The following is an 18,657-nucleotide window of genomic DNA, read 5'->3' as shown; positions in this document are numbered from 1 at the left end:
TATGGAACATAAAGGCATATTCCTCTCACATACACATACTTTACACTTCTGATTTTTACAACATCTGACACATACCCACTCATTAAAGGTGTGGCAACACAGAAGAGGAGGTGAGTTGACTCATTTTAAACCTGTGGAAACATACAGACTCACTGGTTAATACGCCCTCACCATTGATTTGGCTCCGGACCACATCCAGGCACCCACTCAAACACTCACTGAAAACAACCCTAACACCTCCCGTGCTGATACAGACACAAGCACATGCATTAACGGAACAATTGTTTTTGGCGCTGGTGACTTCTCTCCAGTTAGCTCAGGATTTGAGGGGGTAAGTAACTATAACCTGCCAATTCCTGGAAGAAACTTAAATGGGTAGAGGAACACAGATAAGAGAACATAATAAAGTGAAAATAGATGGTTTTGAGTCATGAGTGCTTTTGTGTATCCGCCATGCCAATCTATTGTGTGTTGTGAAGTACATACTGTATGTATTTTTATGTACTCTGTGTTTTTTTTTTTATACAAGAATGTCCCTCAGCCGGGACTCCCAGAGGGAGAGAAAAAAAACTCAACCTTTAAATCCAGCCAGTTTGGGTCCATGTTGATGTGGACATGACTGTCCCAATGGACATGGACATGGCTGTTGTGACATTGTCCTGTTTTAGACTCAGTTCGTGTTGGGCCATTGGAACAGTCCAGATGTTAGGAAAGTCTGGGATATTTTACTGTAAATACCCAATACTGTATGCTGTGCTCCAAATATTCAACTACTGGAAATAGTTTATGGATGAAAAGTATTTCAACAGATCACATTTTACATGAATATTGAACATAGTGCAAGAACCCCCATCTGTTTTCTATCTTTCTCCGTGTCCTTTCGCTCCATCTGCCTTTGAGTCTCTGTGATCGTGGCTTCACTAAATCTCTTCCCATTGACAAGCATTAACACGTGCACAGTGTGTGGAGTGTTGTCACGGTCGTCGTAAGAGCTGGACCAAGGCGCAGCGTACGTAGCGTTCCACATCTTTATTATAAAGTGAAACTTCAGCACAAACAAAACAATAAAGAACAAACGAAACGTGACGTTCAGGAGTGCTCACAGGCAACTACACAAAAACAAAACAAGATCCCACAAAACACAGTGGGGAAATGGCAACCTAAATATGATCCCCAATCAGAGACAACGATAAACAGCTGCCTCTCATTGGGAACCATACCAGGCCAACATAGAAATAGAACAACCTAGATTACCCACCCTAGTCACACCCCGACCTAACCAACATAGAGAATAAAAGGCTCTCTATGGTCAGGGCGTGACAAGTGTAGTCATTAACCCTTCAACTCACCATCCTAACTACTATATAAACCAGGGATGGGCAACTTTGATGAGGTGGGGGCCACAAAACATCATGAGGGGCAGTCAGAGCCTTTTGTTGTAGTTTTAAAGCAAGTTTGCTGCAATTTTACACATTTTGCCATGGGGCGGAGAGAATATTTAGCAATTTTATTACAAATTTCATGCAATTCTACTAATTTTCTATAGGGTGGAGAGAAATGTTTGCAGTTTTTAATATGATTTGAGTGAGAGTGACTAACAAAATCAATGGGGTCCCCCCCCGGTTGGTAATTCGACCATGATTACTACAAGTTTAGATTGCTGGCTATACTCATATACGAATCTAAAAGAAAAATGCTGACACGGACTGATTGAGTGACTGTCAGTGACTGCTGATGCACAACCACATTTCAAAACTGCACCTTGTGTATTCCACTATCCTATCTCTCAATTGTAAGTTTTTATTTCTTTTCGTTTTTGGAAATTGATCTACAGGCCTACAAAAAGGGGGGGGGGGGGGGGGGGCGTGGGACACCAGTTGCCCATCCCTGATATAAATCCTAGGTTATACTTACTATACTCATTCATTCTATGTTTTCTGACCCTGACTCACATGCTGCAGATTTCTTTTTGATCTCTCTCACTCTGTCACTCCTCTGACCACTGTTCTCTCTCTCACTCTGTCACTCCTCTGACCACTGTTCTCTCTCTCACTCTGTCACTCCTCTGACCACTGTTCTCTCTTTCTGTCACTCCTCTGACCACTGCTCTCTCTCTCGCTCTGTCACTCCTCTGACCACTGTCTGTTCTCTCTCTCTCTCTCTGGCCCTGCTGTTGTTGTCTGAAGGGGAGGAGCTTTTGGGGACGGAAGGAGCCAGGTACATGAAGATGGATGACTTGAAGGACCATGATGACGATTTCCTGTCACCCAAGAAATCTATGGAGTACGAGAGAGGGCTGGGCACTGTGTAGGGTTGGCTGGGGTAGGGGATGGGGTAGATGGAGGGGGTTAGAGGGGGCTGATGGGGGGTACGCAATGGTAAAGAACAGGGAATGGTTTGATTAGAGCAGTATTGGGATGTGTGGAGTGGAATAAGAATATTCCCTTTATTCACTGTGTTCTGCTCTTCTCTCCAATAGTAACTACTCGCCTGCCATTCCCAGGATCCCTTGTGTATCCCCAGAGACGGTCATCCTGAAGGAGCATGACATGGAGCAGGTACACAACAGACGGTTTATGTTCTGTCCTAACAAGGGAGTGTCATTATAGTTGCTATATCATTACTGAACATGTGTGTATCTAAACCTGTGGAGAGTGAGTAGAAAAGTAAACATGCAAAATGCTACAATGAGCCATTCTCCTGTCTGTCTTTTAGGTACACACTCCAATGCCATTACAAAAAGATTATGATGACGACTCCCTGATCCCCAGCAGTCCAGCTACAGAGACCTCTGACAACGTCAGTCCTGTGGCCAGCCCCATACACACAGGGTCAGTACACACAGCAATGTGTGTGTCCGTCCTCCCCTGCCTGTAGCCCTACACTGACAAATGCCTTATGTTGTCCATAAACAATATCCAAGAGTAGGGTTGAAAAGCTATGAGTAATTTACTAAAGTTATCGGAATCTTCAGTCATTTTGGTAATTAACAGAAAATCTATGGCAAACTATCGTAACTTTAGGAATTTATACACTACATGACCAAAAGTATGTGGACACCTACTCGTCGAACATCTCATTCCAAAATATTGGGCATTAATATGGAGTTGGTCCCTCTTTTGCTGCTATAACAGCCTCCACTCTTCTGGGAAGGCTTTCCACTAGATGTTGGAACATTGCTGCGGGAAGTGATGTTGGGTGATTAGGCCTGGCTCGCAGTCGGCATTCCAATTCATTCCAAAGATGTTCAATGGGGTTGAGGTCAGGGCTCTGTGCAGGCCAACCAAGTTCTACCACACCGATCTCGACAAATCATTTCTGTATGGACCTCACTTTAGGCACAGGGGCATTGTCATGCTGAAACAGGAAAGGACCTTCCCCAAACTGTTGCCACAAAGTTGAAAGCACAGAATCATCTAGAATGTCATTGTATGCTATAGCATTAAGATTTCCCTTCACTGGAACTAAGGAGCATAGCCTGAACCATGAAAAACAGCCCCAGACCATCATTCCTCCTCCACAAAACTTTACAGTGATCACTATGCATTCAGGCAGGTAGTGTTCTCCTGGTATCTGCCAAACCCAGATTTATCCGTCGGACGGCCAGATGGTGAAGCGTGATTCATCGTTCCAGAGAATGCGTTTCCACTGCTCCAGAGTCCAATGATCTTAGGCTTGAAACCCATTTCATGAAGCTCCCGTCGAACAGTTATTGTGATGGCGTTACTTCTAGAGGCAATTTGGAACTTGGTAGTGAGTGTTGCAACCGAGGACAGACCATTTTTACATGCAATTTTTACAGCAGTTCTGTGAGCTTGTGTGGCCTACCGCTTTGCGGCTGAGCCGTTGTTGCTCCTAGACGTTTCCACTTCGCAACAACAGCACTTACAGTTGACCGGGGCAGTTTTAGCAGGGCATACATTTGAAGAACTGACTTGTTGGAAAGGTGGCATTCTATGACAGTGCCACGTTGAAAGTCACTGAGCTCTTCAGTAAGGCCATATTACTGCCAATGTTTGTCTATGTAGATTGCATGACTGTGTGCTCGATTTTATACACCTGTCAGGAACTCGTGTGGCTTAAATAGCCAAATCTACTACTTTGAATGGGTGTCCACATACTTTTGTGTACTTGAATAACGTAAAACAATGTATTCATATGGTATACCTTTGGTAACACTTTATTTGGATAGTCCATCAGTAGATGCTCTACAGACTATTAGTAATTTCAACTCACCCTATCCCAAACCTTATCCTAACCCTAAACTTAACCCTTACCCTACCCTGACCTTTGCTCTTACCCTGACCCTTATTCTAAACCTATCCCTAACCATAACCGTAGCAAGCAATTGCTTAAGAACAGATAGCGTGTTGCTAGTATGAACATCTATAGAGCATAGTTTGACCTTCATTTTTTATATCGGTGTCCATATTGTCCATGATTTTCTAGTAGATAGACCAAATGGTTCAAGAGGAAATAGCCTATTTAATGATAAAAGTATCTAATCAGGCCTCCCGAGTGCATCACAGTGATTGAGGCGTCACTACACACCCGGATTCGATCCCAGGCTGTCACAACCCGCCGTGACTGGGAGTCCCATAGGGCGACGCACAATTGGCCCAGCGTCGTCGGGGTTAGGGGAGGGTTTGGCCGGTGGGGCTTTACTTGTCTCATTGTGGTCTAGACTTCGGTCGTCAGTTGAATGGTGTTTGCTCCAGCACAATGGTGCAGCTGGGTTCCAGGTTAAGCGGGCGGGTGTTAAGAAGTGCGGTTTGGCGAGTCATGTTTCGGAGGACGCATGACTCGACCTTCCCCTCTCCCGAGCCCATTTGGACAAGATCGCAATTAGATATCACGAATTTGGGGAGAAAAAGGACTCGTTCAACTATTGACTTTTTTCACAACTGCCACCAGTTTGACGCCAAAACATTGCAAAAAAATACATATTGACAAAGTAAAATAAATAAAAGTGTAAAAAAATATATAGAAATCAATATTTCATACTAACCCCCATATTAAACAATGGTATTCACTAAGTTGATGGTATATATTTAGGATAATGTTTTACAGGTTTGTCATTGTATAAACAGTATATACATTACAAGTCAAAAGTTTGGACACACCTACTCATTCAAGTGTTGTTCTTTATTTTGACTATTTTCTACATTTTAGAATAATAATGAAGACATCAAAACTATGAAATCACACATATGGAATCATGAAATAACCCCAAAAAATGTTAAACAAATCAAAATATATTTTATATTTGAGATTCTTCAAAGTAGCCACCCTTTGCCTTGATGACAGTTTTGCACATGCTTGGCATTCTCTCAACCAGCTTCATGAGGTAGTCACCTGGAATGCATTTAAATTAACAGGTGTGCCTTGTTAAAAGTTAATTTGTGGAATTTCTTACCATCTTAATGCGTTTGAACCAATCAGTCGTGTTGTGACAAGGTAGGGGTGGTATACAGAAGATAGCCCTATTTGGTAAAATACCAAGTCCATATCATGGCAAGAACAGCTCAAATAAGTAAAGAGAAATGACAATCCATCATTACTTTAAGTCATGAAGGTCAATCAATCCTGAAAATGTCAAGAACTTTGAAAGTTTCTTCAAGTGCAGTTGCAAAAACCATCAAGCGCTATGATGAAACTGGCTCTCATGAGGACCGCCACAGGAAGGAAGACCCAGAGTTACCTCTGCTGCAGAGGATAAGTTCATTACAGTTACCAACCACAGAAATTGCAGCCCAAATAAATGCTTCACAGAGTTCAAGTAACAGACACATCTCAACATCAACTGTTCAGAGGAGACTGCATGAATCAGGCCTTCCTGGTCGAATTGCTGCAAAGAAACCACTACGAAAGGACACCAATAAGAAGAAGAGACTTGCTTGGGCCAAGAAACACGAGCAATGGACATTAGACCGGTGGAAATCTGTCCTTTGGTCTGATGAGTCCAAATGTTTTATTTTTGGTTCCAACAAAACCATTTGTTTTTCAACAGGATAATGATCCAACACACCTCCAGGCTGTGTAAGGGCTACTTGACCAAGAAGGAGAGTAATAGAGTGCTGCATCAGATGGCCTGGCCTCCACAATCACCTGACCTCAACCCAATTGAGATGGTTTGGGATGAGTCGGACCGTAGAGTGAAGGAAAAGCAGCCCACAAGTGCTCAGCATATGTGGGAACTCCTTCAAGACTGTTGGAAAAGCATTGAAGCTGGTTGAGAGAATGCCAAGAGTATGCAAAGGTGTCATCAAGGCAAAGGGTGGCTACTTTGAAGAATCTAAAATCTAAACTATATTTTGATTTGTTTAACCCTTTTTTGGTTACTACATGATTCCATATGTGTTATTTCATAGTTTTGATGTCTTCACTATTATTTTACAATGTAGAACAAAGTAAAAATAAAGAACAACCCTTGAATGAGTAGGTGTGTCCAAACTTTTGACTGGTACTGTGTATTTTTTATCATCTTGTTTAATTATTTAATATATTTTACATGTGATAAGGCCACACAGAGGACCTGAGATAATTACAGACACCTACGATAATATGAAGTACCCAAAAGGGCCACTAGATGTCTTATGATAGATTACATAAAATCCTTGAAATCTACCAAAATTCTGGTAATTTACTGGTAAATGTAGAAAGTTTCCAGTAATACACCCTCCCTTTGCAACCCTATCCAAGAGCGGAAATAGAAACATTGGTAGGCTGTCTAATGATGTGGGGACGCTTGTCTTTTGTCAGGTTCCTGGTGAGTTTCATGGTGGATGCTCGGGGCGGCTCGATGCGAGGCAGCAGACATAACGGCCTGCGTGTCATCATCCCTCCACGGACCTGTGCCGCCCCCACACGGATCACCTGTCGTCTGGTCAAGCCCCAGAAACTCACCACTCCTCCCCCCCTGGTGGAGGGAGAGGGCCTGGCCAGCCGTATCATATCACTGGGCCCAGCCAGCATGCAGTTCTTAGGGTGAGGACTAAACCTACACTGTAGAGTATTGAAGGGAGGACATTTTGAGATCAGGAAAAAAAATCTAATTCTAAAATTGTGTTCACCATTCGGTGAGGGTATCCACTAATTACATTATGAGCTTATTGTCTCTGTGACTTTCTGTGTCTTTCAGGCCTGTGATCGTGGAGATCCCTCACTTTGCTGCTCTGGGTCGAGGGGACCGGGAGCTGGTGGTGCTGAGGAGTGAGAACGGCTCTGTCTGGAAGGAACACCGCAATCGTTATGGAGACGATGTGCTGGAGACCATCCTCAATGGGATGGATGAAGGTAGTAAAATGAGAAGTTCTACTAACTCAGTCAGACCTGATTACAGTCACTGATAATAGGCTGTTTGGTGTTCACCATTGCTTTCTTATCAGTACTGTAAGAGTACTACCCACTCTCATTGACCGCTATGGTCTGCCTGTTTATTCCTTTAGAGCTGGAGAGCCAGGAGGAGCTTGGGAAGAAGCGTATCCGACGAATCATCTCCACTGACTTCCCCCTCTACTTTGCTGTGGTGTCACGTGTCCAGCAGGAGAGCGATCTGATTGGCCCAGAGGGGGGTCAGCTGACCAGTAAACTGGTACCTTTGGTCCAGGCTTCGTTCCCTGAGACAGCGGTCACCAAGCGAGTCCGTTTAGGCCTGCAGGTGAGGTGGGAGGATGAGGAGGAAGAAGGAGGAGGAAGACAGTATCGTTAGTGCCTGCCTGTATCACCAAGAATGCTATATGCATGCTATGTGGATTTGGTTTGAATTTGATCAGCACCTTTAAAATAATTTTTGCCTTGCCAAGATGTTGAACATTTGCATATTTGTGTTTTTTTCCTGTGTACTAAACACAAACACTGAGATTTACTATGTACATACACATAGTACAGTCACTTGACTATGGACATTTTAACCTTCAAACTTTATGAGGCTGTTTTCAAAGTGCATCTTCGAGTCACCAATGTTTGCAAATGAGCATGCCAGTGTCCTAAACCTTAATGCATCATTCACTACTGTGGTTACATTCTATAACTACAGTCATGGTTAGACAATGCAGAGTGACGTTGTTGAAAGTGAGCGTTCTTTAGCAGCATGCCTGCTATGATCAGAGTGGAGAGTGGTTTGAATTTGGTTTCATACCTGTGTGTTGAGGGGTTTTAGCCCTTGCCATGGATAAACCTCCATATTGGCCTACATAGTAGCCTCATTTTTAGAGAGAAATATGTTACAGTGAACATGGCACAGGATGCATTTCACGGTAAGGTCTACACTTGTTGTATTCGGCGCATGTCCACCATCCATGGACCTTCCATCTCCCCTGCTGCTTTGGTGCATCCGCTGTGTTACCTGCAGCCTGTAGAGCTGTGAATGTAGAACCTTATAGCCTCATAACCCGGTGATGCTTTTACTCTAGCAGATACACTAACCTTCTCAAAGGCTGTACAAAGTGGGACAGTTAACTTGAATGTGTAGCGAGGGAGACCATTTATTTTATTTCATATATCATTTAATATTCATCAAGTGAAGCAAGTGAACGAGGGAATCTGTGCATGAATACTGGAATTGTGAGATGTATTCTATACTCTGACTGGGTTAAACAACGTCTTTTACTTTCAAATCTGTTTGCATTCATGTCTAAAGGTTTTTGTGAATATAGATTTATAAATGTTAATATTTGTTTCACATTTTTACAATAAACACTGACAACAAAAAAGAAACGCAATGTGTCTTTTCAAATTGTTTGTATGTTTTGGTGTAGATTCAAATAGCATTTTGTTGACCATAGACTTCTCTCTCTTTCTCTTCATCCTTCATTTCTCCCATTTTCTTTATTTACCTGTACATTGTCATCTGTTACATCATCACATACATCCTATTATCTCTAACTGTCTTCTTTTCTCGTACTCTTTCGCTCTACATTGCTATCTGTCTGTCTACCTTTGTGTCAATTTCTTTCCCTCTTTCTCTCTGTGCCTTCCTCTCTTTCTTCTCCACACTCTTCCACCACATCGTTGTCTCTCCCTCCACACGTCCTCTCCCCTCCAACCTCAGGCCCAACCAGTCCCAGACGAGCTGGTTGCCAAGCTGCTGGGTAACCAGGCAACCTTCAGCCCTGTGGTGACTGTGGAGCCACGGCGACGCAAGTTCCACCGGCCCATCGGCCTGTGCATCCCCCTGCCCCCCTCCTGGAGAGAGAGCCCCCGGGACTCTGGAGAGGGGGACACCACCAGCCTGCGCCTTCTCTGCAGTGTCATCGGTACGCCAACACTTTCACACGCAAACCTGACTGAGGCCTTACAGTGGACTAATGGCACAGTGGAATAGTTTAATAGTTTCCCTCTACTTAGAGTAAACTATGAGTTGGACCGCATGATCACCTCATAGACTAAAGGAAATTCATTGAACATAGTGATTCAAAGTCTCTCAGCTGTGAGATGGGAAAATCCAGATTTATGTAGGTCTGCAAGCCAGAGAATATGCAATGTCATTGCTACATACAGTAACTGTTGATTCTCTGCACCATAACAATGGGTGTCAGAGTGATATGGTGAAGTAAAATCTCCTTGCATGTTTAATATACCTTTTTCTCCTCATCCTTATATCTTGGTGTAACTGATGTCTCTTCCTTCTCCCCAGGTGGCACAGCCCCAGCCCAGTGGGAGGACATCACAGGCACCACCAAGCTCATATATAGCAAAGACTGTGCCAACTTCACAACCAATGTGTCAGCACGGTAAGTATACAGCAGCAACTCACTCATTAGCATTCATGTTCATTCGACATTCAAGTTCACATCCTAAACCTCACAATCTAAATCTCACAATCCAGCTCTTTCTGTCACTGGAGAGCAGTCAAATGCAGCCGTTTGTTCTCGGTAACAATGAAGCACCTTATTGTGCTTGTTTTCAATTAAAATGGTCAAAAAGACACAAAGATAGCTTCTTAGCAAATAGCAATTTCTCAAGACAGAATTTAGCTAGGACTGTCTGGGAGTGGTCTGAGTGGGTAGGGGAAAACTGAAAACTAGCTGTTATTGGCAGAGAGGTTTGGAACTCTCTTTCTAATTGGTCTATTAACTAATGTATCACCTGGTGATGTCACCAAGTAGCCCAAAACTCCATCCCACCAAAACAGGCAGAATTAAATAAAAAAATTCTAACAGCTCTTACACTAAAAGGGCATTATCATCATTTTCACAATTTCACAGTATTATTCCAACCTCATAGTGTGGAAACATACACTCACATGCCAGTTTATTAGCTACATCCATCTAGTACCGGGTCAGACTCCCCTTTGCCACCAGAACAGCCTGAATTCATTGGGGCATTCCACAAGGTGTCTGAAACGTTCTACAGGGTTGTTGGACCATGCTGAGGCGATGGCATCAGGCAGTTGCATCAGATTGGACAGCGGTACATTCATGTAGCGAACAGGCCGTTCCATCTCATCCCAAAGATGTTCTATTAGGTTGATTTCTGGGGACTGACCAGGCCACTCAAGTAAACTGAACTCGCTGTCATGTTCCAGGCGATGTTCTTCTATTCCTCAGTTGTCCAGTGCCCACGAGCTGCTTCTTCTTGTTTTTAGCTGATAGGAGTGGAACCTGGTGTGGTCGTCTGCTGCAATAGCCCATCCGTGATAAGGATCGACGAGTTGTGAGTTCCGAGATGCCGTTCTGCACTGTTGTACTGCGCCGTTATTTCTCTGTTTGTGGCTCGCCTGTTAGCTTCCATGATTCTTGCCATTCTCCTTCAACCTCTCACCAACAAGCTGGTTTCACCCACAGGACTGCCGCTATCTGGATGTTATTTTTGTTTGTCGCACCATTCTCAGTAAACACTAGACACTGTCGAGCGTGAAAACACCAGGAGGGCAGTCATTTCTGAGATACTGGATCTGGTGTGCCTGGCATCGACGATCATACCATGCTCAAAATCACTTAGGTCACATGTTTCGCCCATTCTAACGTTCAATCGAACAGTAACTGAATGCCTCAATGCCAGTCTGCCAGCTTTATATAGCAAGCCATGGCCACGTGATTCACTGTCTGTAGGAGCGACCCATCTTCGTGAACAGGGTGCTGTACCTAATAAACTGGCCGATGAGTGTATATAAAACTGCAAAATCATGTTTTTGACTGCATTGGGCGTTTTAGGTATGCTAATCACCTGCATATCTCAAAGGATCTAGTCATGAGTAACTTAAGGGTTGCCATATATCTTACACACTGGTGTCTCTTCGCAGGTTCTGGCTGGCTGACTGTCCCCGGACAGCCGAGGCCATGTCTTTTGCCAACCTCCTGTACCGGGAGCTCTCAGCCGTGCCCTACATGGCCAAGTTTGTGGTGTTTGCCAAGATGAACGAGGTCCGTGAGGGCCGCCTGCGCTGCTACTGCATGACTGATGACAAGATGGACAAAACCCTGGAGCAACACGAGAACTTCAGCGAGGTGGCCCGCAGTCGCGATATCGAGGTCAGTGTAGGGGGTTATATCAATGGTTATCATGATGATGTCATTGCTTAGAAGCTGCATCTGAAGAGGCACTGTGAAGTGAGTGGAGGGAACCATTGGCTGTGTCCGAATACCCATACTTGCGTCCTAAATAGTAGGCTGTTTGAGTATGCAAATAATAATGCTTAATAGTATGCAACATTTCAAAAATACAGTATAGTTTAAGTGCCAGGATGTTATACTCATTTCGCCTCTTCATCGAGTAGAATCTGATGCACACTTTTCCACAATGCATTGGAAGAGGTGGGCTTCAAGTTATAGGCCCTAGTTCTCTTCAAGTAGTCAAACAATAAAACTAGGCTACTTAATTGGGAAGATGCCAAATACCAAAGCTTCTACAGTGGTGTTCAAATGTAGGATAAGTCGTTTTTGTTCTCCTTTTAATGATAACGAATATTGCATCATTGGCTAAATCTTTGAAAACAGAATCATAATTTTAAAAAATATAAATATATCGCTTTTACTGCTGTTTGAAATTGGTAGACCAAAACCAAAAGTAAAAGGCTCAAGTGCGAGTCTCCACCATTTTACGGGGAAATGGGATCAAATCAAATCAAATGGTATTTGTCACATGCGCCGAATACAACAGGTGTAGACCTTACAGTGAAACGCTTACTTACAAGCCCTTAACCAACAATGCCGTTTTAAGAAAATACCTAAAAAAAGTCATAGATAAAAGTAACAAATAATTAAAGAGCAGCAGTAAAATAACAATAGCGAGGCTATATACAGGGTGTACCGGTACAGTCAATGTGCGGGGGCACCGGTCTCGAGGTAGTATGTAGGTAGAGTTATTAAAGTGACTATGCATAGATAATAACAGAAAGTAACAGTAGTGTAGAAGGGTGGAGGGGGGGTGCAATGCAAATAGTCTGAGTAGCCATTTGATTAGATGTTCAGGAGTCTTATGTCTTGGAGGTAGAAGCTGTTTAGAAGCCTCTTGGATCCAGACTTGGCGTTCCAGAAGGTGGCTGGAGTCTTTGACAATTTTTAGGGCCTTCCTCTGACACCACCTGGTATAGAGGTCCTGGATGGTAGGAAGCTTGGCCCCAGTGACGTACGTGCTGGGCAGTACGCACTACCCTCTTTAGGGGGAGAGGGATAATTGCGGGGAGAGGGATATTTGTTGCAGCCTAGCGCTCTTGCAATTCACCTAGCTTCCACATAGGGGAGAAATTCTGAGAAATTCTAGGTGTAGCACCTTTAAACTACAGTAAATACTAAACCATCTTTTGATTTCTGAATGTGTCCGCACCATGGACTTGAGATGTGGTATCGTTATTGATGTCATGTTAATCAGGCCTTTTGATTTGAACATGTGGAGTGTTTTAGTTTTGTAGGCTAGGCTAATCATATAATTATTTAACTTAGGGATCAAGATTTAGCAGTCATTCTGATCTCGTTTAGTACATTACGTTGATGTCCAGCGGTTCTGAATTTGCGATGCACCCGACTGTCCACGTTTTAGTGTGCAATAGCCTTTTGATTTGAATGTTTGAAACGTTTTCATGTGTGTACTAGGCTATTTGATTGAATTTGTAAATGTTACAGCACTTTGGTTTCACTAATAATAAATATGTTGAAATGGAACCAAATTATCTGTTTCTGTCTTCAGTACTTTTTAAATAGGATATATGGGCTATATGGTCTACTACGGTATAGGTTGAATGTGATAGGCTGCCTCTAACCAGCCTGAGTAGGCCTATAACTCCAATCCTATTCTATTCAGAGTTTAAAGAAGTTATTTGAATTGGAAATGAGTTATTATCAGGCTGGTTAATGCGATGCATGTCTATTGAATTTGGAAAAATCTACCCGCACTCGGCCCCACCCCACCTACTCAGCCAGTTAGGAGCCGCTACTGCGTTGAGGCCATGGCATACTGCATACTTTTTATTAAACGGTACGTGCAAAATAGTATGTGACAATGAGTGCATAGTATACAGTTCAAGTATGTAGTACACTAGTATGGGTATTCGGACATGGCCACTGTGTCTAAAGTTAGTGTCCTCCCCCTCAGGTGATGGAGGGTATGCCGCTGCACCTGGAGTGTTCTGGGAACCTGGTCCCAGTGAGGAAGGCTACCCAGCAGCCTCGCTGTTTCAGCTTCCAGGCCTTCAGAGACAATAGACTCCCCGTCTCTGTCAAGGTGTTTAACTCTCCCTCTCTGTGTCTTCCTTCCTCTCTCCATTACTCCCTCCCTCTCTGGGTCTCCCTCTCACACTGAAAATATCTCTTGTCTGTTTCGCTCGGTTCTCTCCTCCAAGGTGAGAGATAGTAGCAAAGATCACTCCGGATTCCTGTCGTTCCTGCGGAAGTCTACCAAGTATGAAGACAGCCAACATGTGCTGTGCAACCTCAATATTACCATGCCTCTGTGTATCAAGGTAGGCCTAAATTTTTTTTTTGGGGTGCTTTGAAAAGCACTGCACTTTCATTTTATAATACACACATGCATATTTAATTTTGGGAACTTGTGAGATCTGAGGGAAGTTATATATTCCAGAGGCTTTTGCTTATGTTTGATTGACAGGCTGCTGGGAGTGAAGACCGGAGGCGAACTCTGACCCCATTAGTCCTGCGAGAGAGATACAGCACCCTGAATGAGCCTGCCATGGGTAAAAGTGCCTGCCATCCCATCCCTATGATACCCCATACAGACCACCATTGTCTTCCGACAGGTGGCGTCATTCCTACACGACGCTCGTCCCTCAATCAGTGCAGATGAGTTAGTCAAGCTACCTGACATAAGACAATGACATACCCCACACCAACACGTTCACATTCCATGTGCCCCTTCATGCAGTAATAATCACAACTGTACATTAACTTCTCATGTTAAAGTATCAGTTGTGGTCTGGTTTCTGCAGCATCAATGAGTGCCATGGAAAAGACAGAGCTGAAGATGGCTTTGATAGCTGAACAGTTGGGACTGAGCTGGGCTGGTGAGTGAGTGGAATGAGTGTCTGTGTCTCGTGCCTGTGTTTGGTGCTTGTGTCGGCGTCTGAGTCTGTGTATCAGTTTTAATGGCTTGCGGCTGCTTTTTCTTTCCTCCCTGCCTCTGTCTCTCCACCTTTGTCTCTCCAGAGCTGGCGAGGGAGCTACAGTTCAGTGTAGATGACATTAATAAGATCCGTGTGGAGAATCCTAACTCCCTATTGGAGCAGAGTTCTACCCTGCTCAGCCTATGGGCCACCTGCGAGGGCAAGAGAGCCAATAGTAAGTACCTGAGATCCCATATAGGTCAGTGGATCCTTCCTGTGCATCTTCTTATCCTATATTCATCATCTCCACTCACCCACCGTACAGTCTTGCACTGGCTCTTGGATTTGCATGTGGGACTTGTCCACCCTATATAGTACCTTGTATTAACATTGTGTTAACTGTCGTTTTCTGGGTCAAACCTGGGTCTGTCAGGGTACTGGTAAACAATGTCCTTGTTCTCCTCATAATCTCTTCCACTTCCTTGTCTGTTATTCAACGGTCCATTTCCCATTTTCCTGCCTCTCGTCTCTGTCTTCTCTCTCTCTATTCTTTTCTCCTCCCCCTTTCTCTGTCTCTCTTTCTCTCTTGTGGCTCCTATGTACAGTGGAGAGTTTGTACACAGCTTTGAAGAGCATTGACCGGATGGACATAGTAAACATGTTGGAGGGCCAGGGGCCACAGCCTGCAGGGAGGCAGGCCCGGGAGCCAAGCAGACGCAGACACAACGAGAGCGACCACATCTCCCCCAGCCTGACCAATGGTAAGGCTTCTCCCCATCCCCACGCAGCCCTCTCCCACCCCCAACCACCATACCCTACAAGTTCTTCTCTCTCTCCTCCTCCTCCTCCTCTGCTGCCCCCATCACCCTCTTGCCCCAATCCTCAGTCAAAGGCTGTCCTATATGCTACTGCCATAAACTTGAGATTTCGACAGATGTGAAACGCAGCAACCTGGACCAGGGCTCAAGACACTCAGACAACTGCCTCTGTGGTGCCACTCTAAAGCCTGACTCAGATCATTCTCTTGTTTGTGGTTGAGTACTATGTATCAATGACCTGTCGTGCCTTCCATCAGCATCACAACCTTGTCTAATAGTGCCAGCTGCATTTTAGGATTCTCTCTCCACTGAAATGGCCGATGCAACTGGTATATGGATTTAAGCAAAATGAACGGAGCCTGCCAAAAAGAGTATAGATCAAAATAGAGATAATTCTTTGACATACACAAAAGTATGTGGACACCTACTCGTCGAACATCTCATTCCAAAATCATGGGCATAATATGGAGTTGTATCCCCCTTTGGTGCTATAATAGCCTCCACTCTTCTGGGAAGGCTTTTCAGTAGATGTTGGAACATTACGGCGGAAACTTGCTTCCATTCAGCCACAAGAGCATTAGTGAGGTCGGGCACTGATGTTGGGTGATTAGGCCTGGCTCGTAGTCGTCGTTCTAATTTATCCCAAAGGTGTTCAGGCAAGTTCTTCCACACCGATCTCGACAAACCATTTTAGTATGTCATGCTGAAACAGGAAAGGGCCTTTCCCAAACTGTTGCCACAAAGTTGGAAGCACAGAACTGTCTAGAATGTTATTGAATGCTGTAATATTAAAATTTCCCTTCACTGGAACTAAGGGGCATACCTCGAAACATGAAAACAGCCATTATTCCTCTTCCACCAAACTTTACAGTTGACACTATGCATTCGGGCAGGTGGCGTTCTCCTGGTATCCGCCAAACCCAGATTCGTCTGTTGGACTGCCAGATGGTGAAGCGTGATTCATCACTGCAGAGAACGCATTTTCACTGCTCCAGAGTACAATGGCGGTGAGCTTTACATTACTCCACCCAACGCTTGACATTGCGCATGGTGATCTTAGGCTTGTGTGCGGCTGCTCGGCCATGGAAACCCATTTCATGAAGCTCTCGATGAACAGTTCTTGTGCTGACGTTGTTTCCACAGGCAGTTTGGAACTCGATAGTGAGTGTTGCAACCGAGGACAGATGATTTTTACGTGCTACGCACTTCAGCACTCACCGGTCCCGTTCTGTGAGCTTGTGTGGCCTATCACTTCGCAGCTGAGCCGTTGTTGCTCCTAGATGTTTCCACTTCACAATAACAGCACTTATAGTTGACCGGGGTAGCTCTAGCAGGGCACAAATTTGACAAACTGACTTGTTGGAAAGGTGGCATCCTATAACAGTGCCACGTTGAAAGTCACTGAGCTCTTCAGTAAGGCCATTCTACTGCCAATGTTTGTCTATGGAGATTGCAGGGCTGTGTGCTCGATTTTATACACCTGTCAGCAACTGGTGTACCTGAAATAGTCAAATCCACTAATTTGAAAGGGTGTCCACATACTTTTATATATATAGTGTATTTAAAGATCAATTGGAACCTCAAGAAACATCTGTTTTCATGTGTGTTTGATGAAGTTGTTAGCAATAGGAAAGTTGATGATTTAAAAAGAAATAGATAAAATTACTGAAATGCTGTGTTAGTCAGCTGTGTATGGTGTGTTGCGTGAGATTCTGTTCATGCGTGCCAAATGTATATTTTGTTCGATCTGTATTCAGTGCGTAAGTTACTACTGTGTCGTATCTGTGTATTTGACAGGTTTATGTTATTACATCCTATAAAGTACGATTCTGGTTATGAGTTCATGATGTTCATCTTTATCCAACATGATTTAAACCACAATCTGCCTACGAAGGCCATGTGAGATATCGCGCAGGATATTATGTGTCTGTAAAAAAACAATCATTTCCATACATGAATTCAGTCTGTAGTCTTTCCTTCAAGCATACTGCTGTTGGCTTTGCTTCCAGTGGTAATTTCTCAAACTTTGACTACTTTTACTCATGGTTTACTATTTTACACATGCATGATATTCATCAGATTGACTCCAGTTTCACCACTGGACTGGTGTAAAAAAAAAAATGCACTGGACTGACCATCACTGGAGTGCTGTGGCCTCTCTTCTGGCTCTGCTCTGTGCCCCACTATCTCATGTGCCATCACAGCAGGTACCAGGTCCCCTCAGTGCAAACTGGAGCAATAACAGGTGATGTAACTCATGCATAGATATGACCATGAGGGACAAAGGGACAAACGGGAGATGCTCAGTCAGATCACAGCTGCAGTGACTCTGATATCTAACACCTGTCCAGTCTGCCTCCCAAAGCTCTTTCTTCTGACACTGTCTGTGTAACAAGGTGGTCACACTCTCACGGGACAATACCAACCTCTAGACATGGTATTTTTTACGTTTATTACAACAAGGATTTTCAAGAGATCTATGATTTATCTTTTGGAGTTATGAATGATAGTACGGCTGATAAGTTTGTTACGGATTTTTCAGAGGATGTAGAATGTAGGTAGGGAAGTATTTCACATCAGGGGACGGTACAGAATGAGGATTCACTCTCTGACTGAATGTCAGTCTGGAAGATGCTTACTCCCTTGGTGATAACTCCCTTGGTCCCCTAATTAACCTTCACAATCAAATGAATTGAAATTACAATAGATTCTGAAGTGGGAATCCAAGCCTGGAGACCGCAATTAGATTCCACATTCTATTTTTAACCCAGGTAGGATGCATGCAGCTCTGTCAGGCAGAGTATCTATAGGAAACAAATGTTTTTTTATTCTACCATTTAGAGTAGAAATTATGGAGAACTACATTCTTCTTACTGTACCTTTCAGTCGACCTGTTCTTGTCTTTTCCTTATTTTCATCACATTTGGCTCTTAGTGATTTTGACATTCAATTCCCTTTCTTAAGTCTAGTGGTTTGAGTCTAAGACGCATGATTTGCAACTCCGTAAAAGCAATGAGTTCCGTTTAGTCATACCAGCGAGGCTCAGGAGGCCTGAACTGAATCCAGCTAGGCTTCTCGAAGGGTAACGTTACGCTCTCTGCATGTGTGTGCATGGGGCTGTATCAGTCTCTTCAGACCGGGGGTCGTTCCATTCGGTGCACTGTGTGTCCCTCTGGGATCCCCGTACTTGTTCCTTTTGACTATCTGTCCCCTCTCTCTTTGTGTTTCTCTGGACATGTCATCTGCAGCCTGGTCGCCCTACTCTTCCTCCTTCTCACTCCTCCTCTCCGACCTCTGAACTCATGCCCTCCGACCTCATGTTGACCTCTGGCCCTCATCTTT

General features: G+C 44.0%; 1 protein-coding gene across 14 annotated transcripts in view; it reads left to right on the top strand.

Moving 5' to 3' along the window:
- LOC106585259 (ankyrin-1) overlaps positions 1-18,657 on the top strand; it is a 181,212-nt gene that overhangs the window by 138,222 nt on the left and 24,333 nt on the right. For all 14 annotated transcript variants that reach the window (XM_082968547.1, XM_014171281.3, XM_014171276.3 and 11 more), the window contains 15 exons: positions 2,187-2,283; positions 2,480-2,558; positions 2,716-2,831; positions 6,763-6,987; positions 7,142-7,296; positions 7,449-7,660; positions 9,053-9,257; positions 9,638-9,734; positions 11,246-11,474; positions 13,534-13,662; positions 13,781-13,900; positions 14,047-14,131; positions 14,384-14,458; positions 14,601-14,732; positions 15,103-15,258. In XM_082968547.1, the coding sequence (XP_082824673.1) occupies positions 2,187-2,283; positions 2,480-2,558; positions 2,716-2,831; positions 6,763-6,987; positions 7,142-7,296; positions 7,449-7,660; positions 9,053-9,257; positions 9,638-9,734; positions 11,246-11,474; positions 13,534-13,662; positions 13,781-13,900; positions 14,047-14,131; positions 14,384-14,458; positions 14,601-14,732; positions 15,103-15,258 (2,112 nt within the window). The remainder of the gene's footprint in view (positions 1-2,186; positions 2,284-2,479; positions 2,559-2,715; positions 2,832-6,762; positions 6,988-7,141; positions 7,297-7,448; positions 7,661-9,052; positions 9,258-9,637; positions 9,735-11,245; positions 11,475-13,533; positions 13,663-13,780; positions 13,901-14,046; positions 14,132-14,383; positions 14,459-14,600; positions 14,733-15,102; positions 15,259-18,657) is intronic.

This window comes from Salmo salar, chromosome 24 (genome assembly GCF_965601325.2).
Source record: "Salmo salar chromosome 24, fSalSal1, whole genome shotgun sequence".
Classification (NCBI taxonomy): domain Eukaryota; kingdom Metazoa; phylum Chordata; class Actinopteri; order Salmoniformes; family Salmonidae; genus Salmo; species Salmo salar.
Note: the sequence above shows the minus strand (reverse complement) of the source record. Positions and strands in the feature narration are given on the sequence as shown.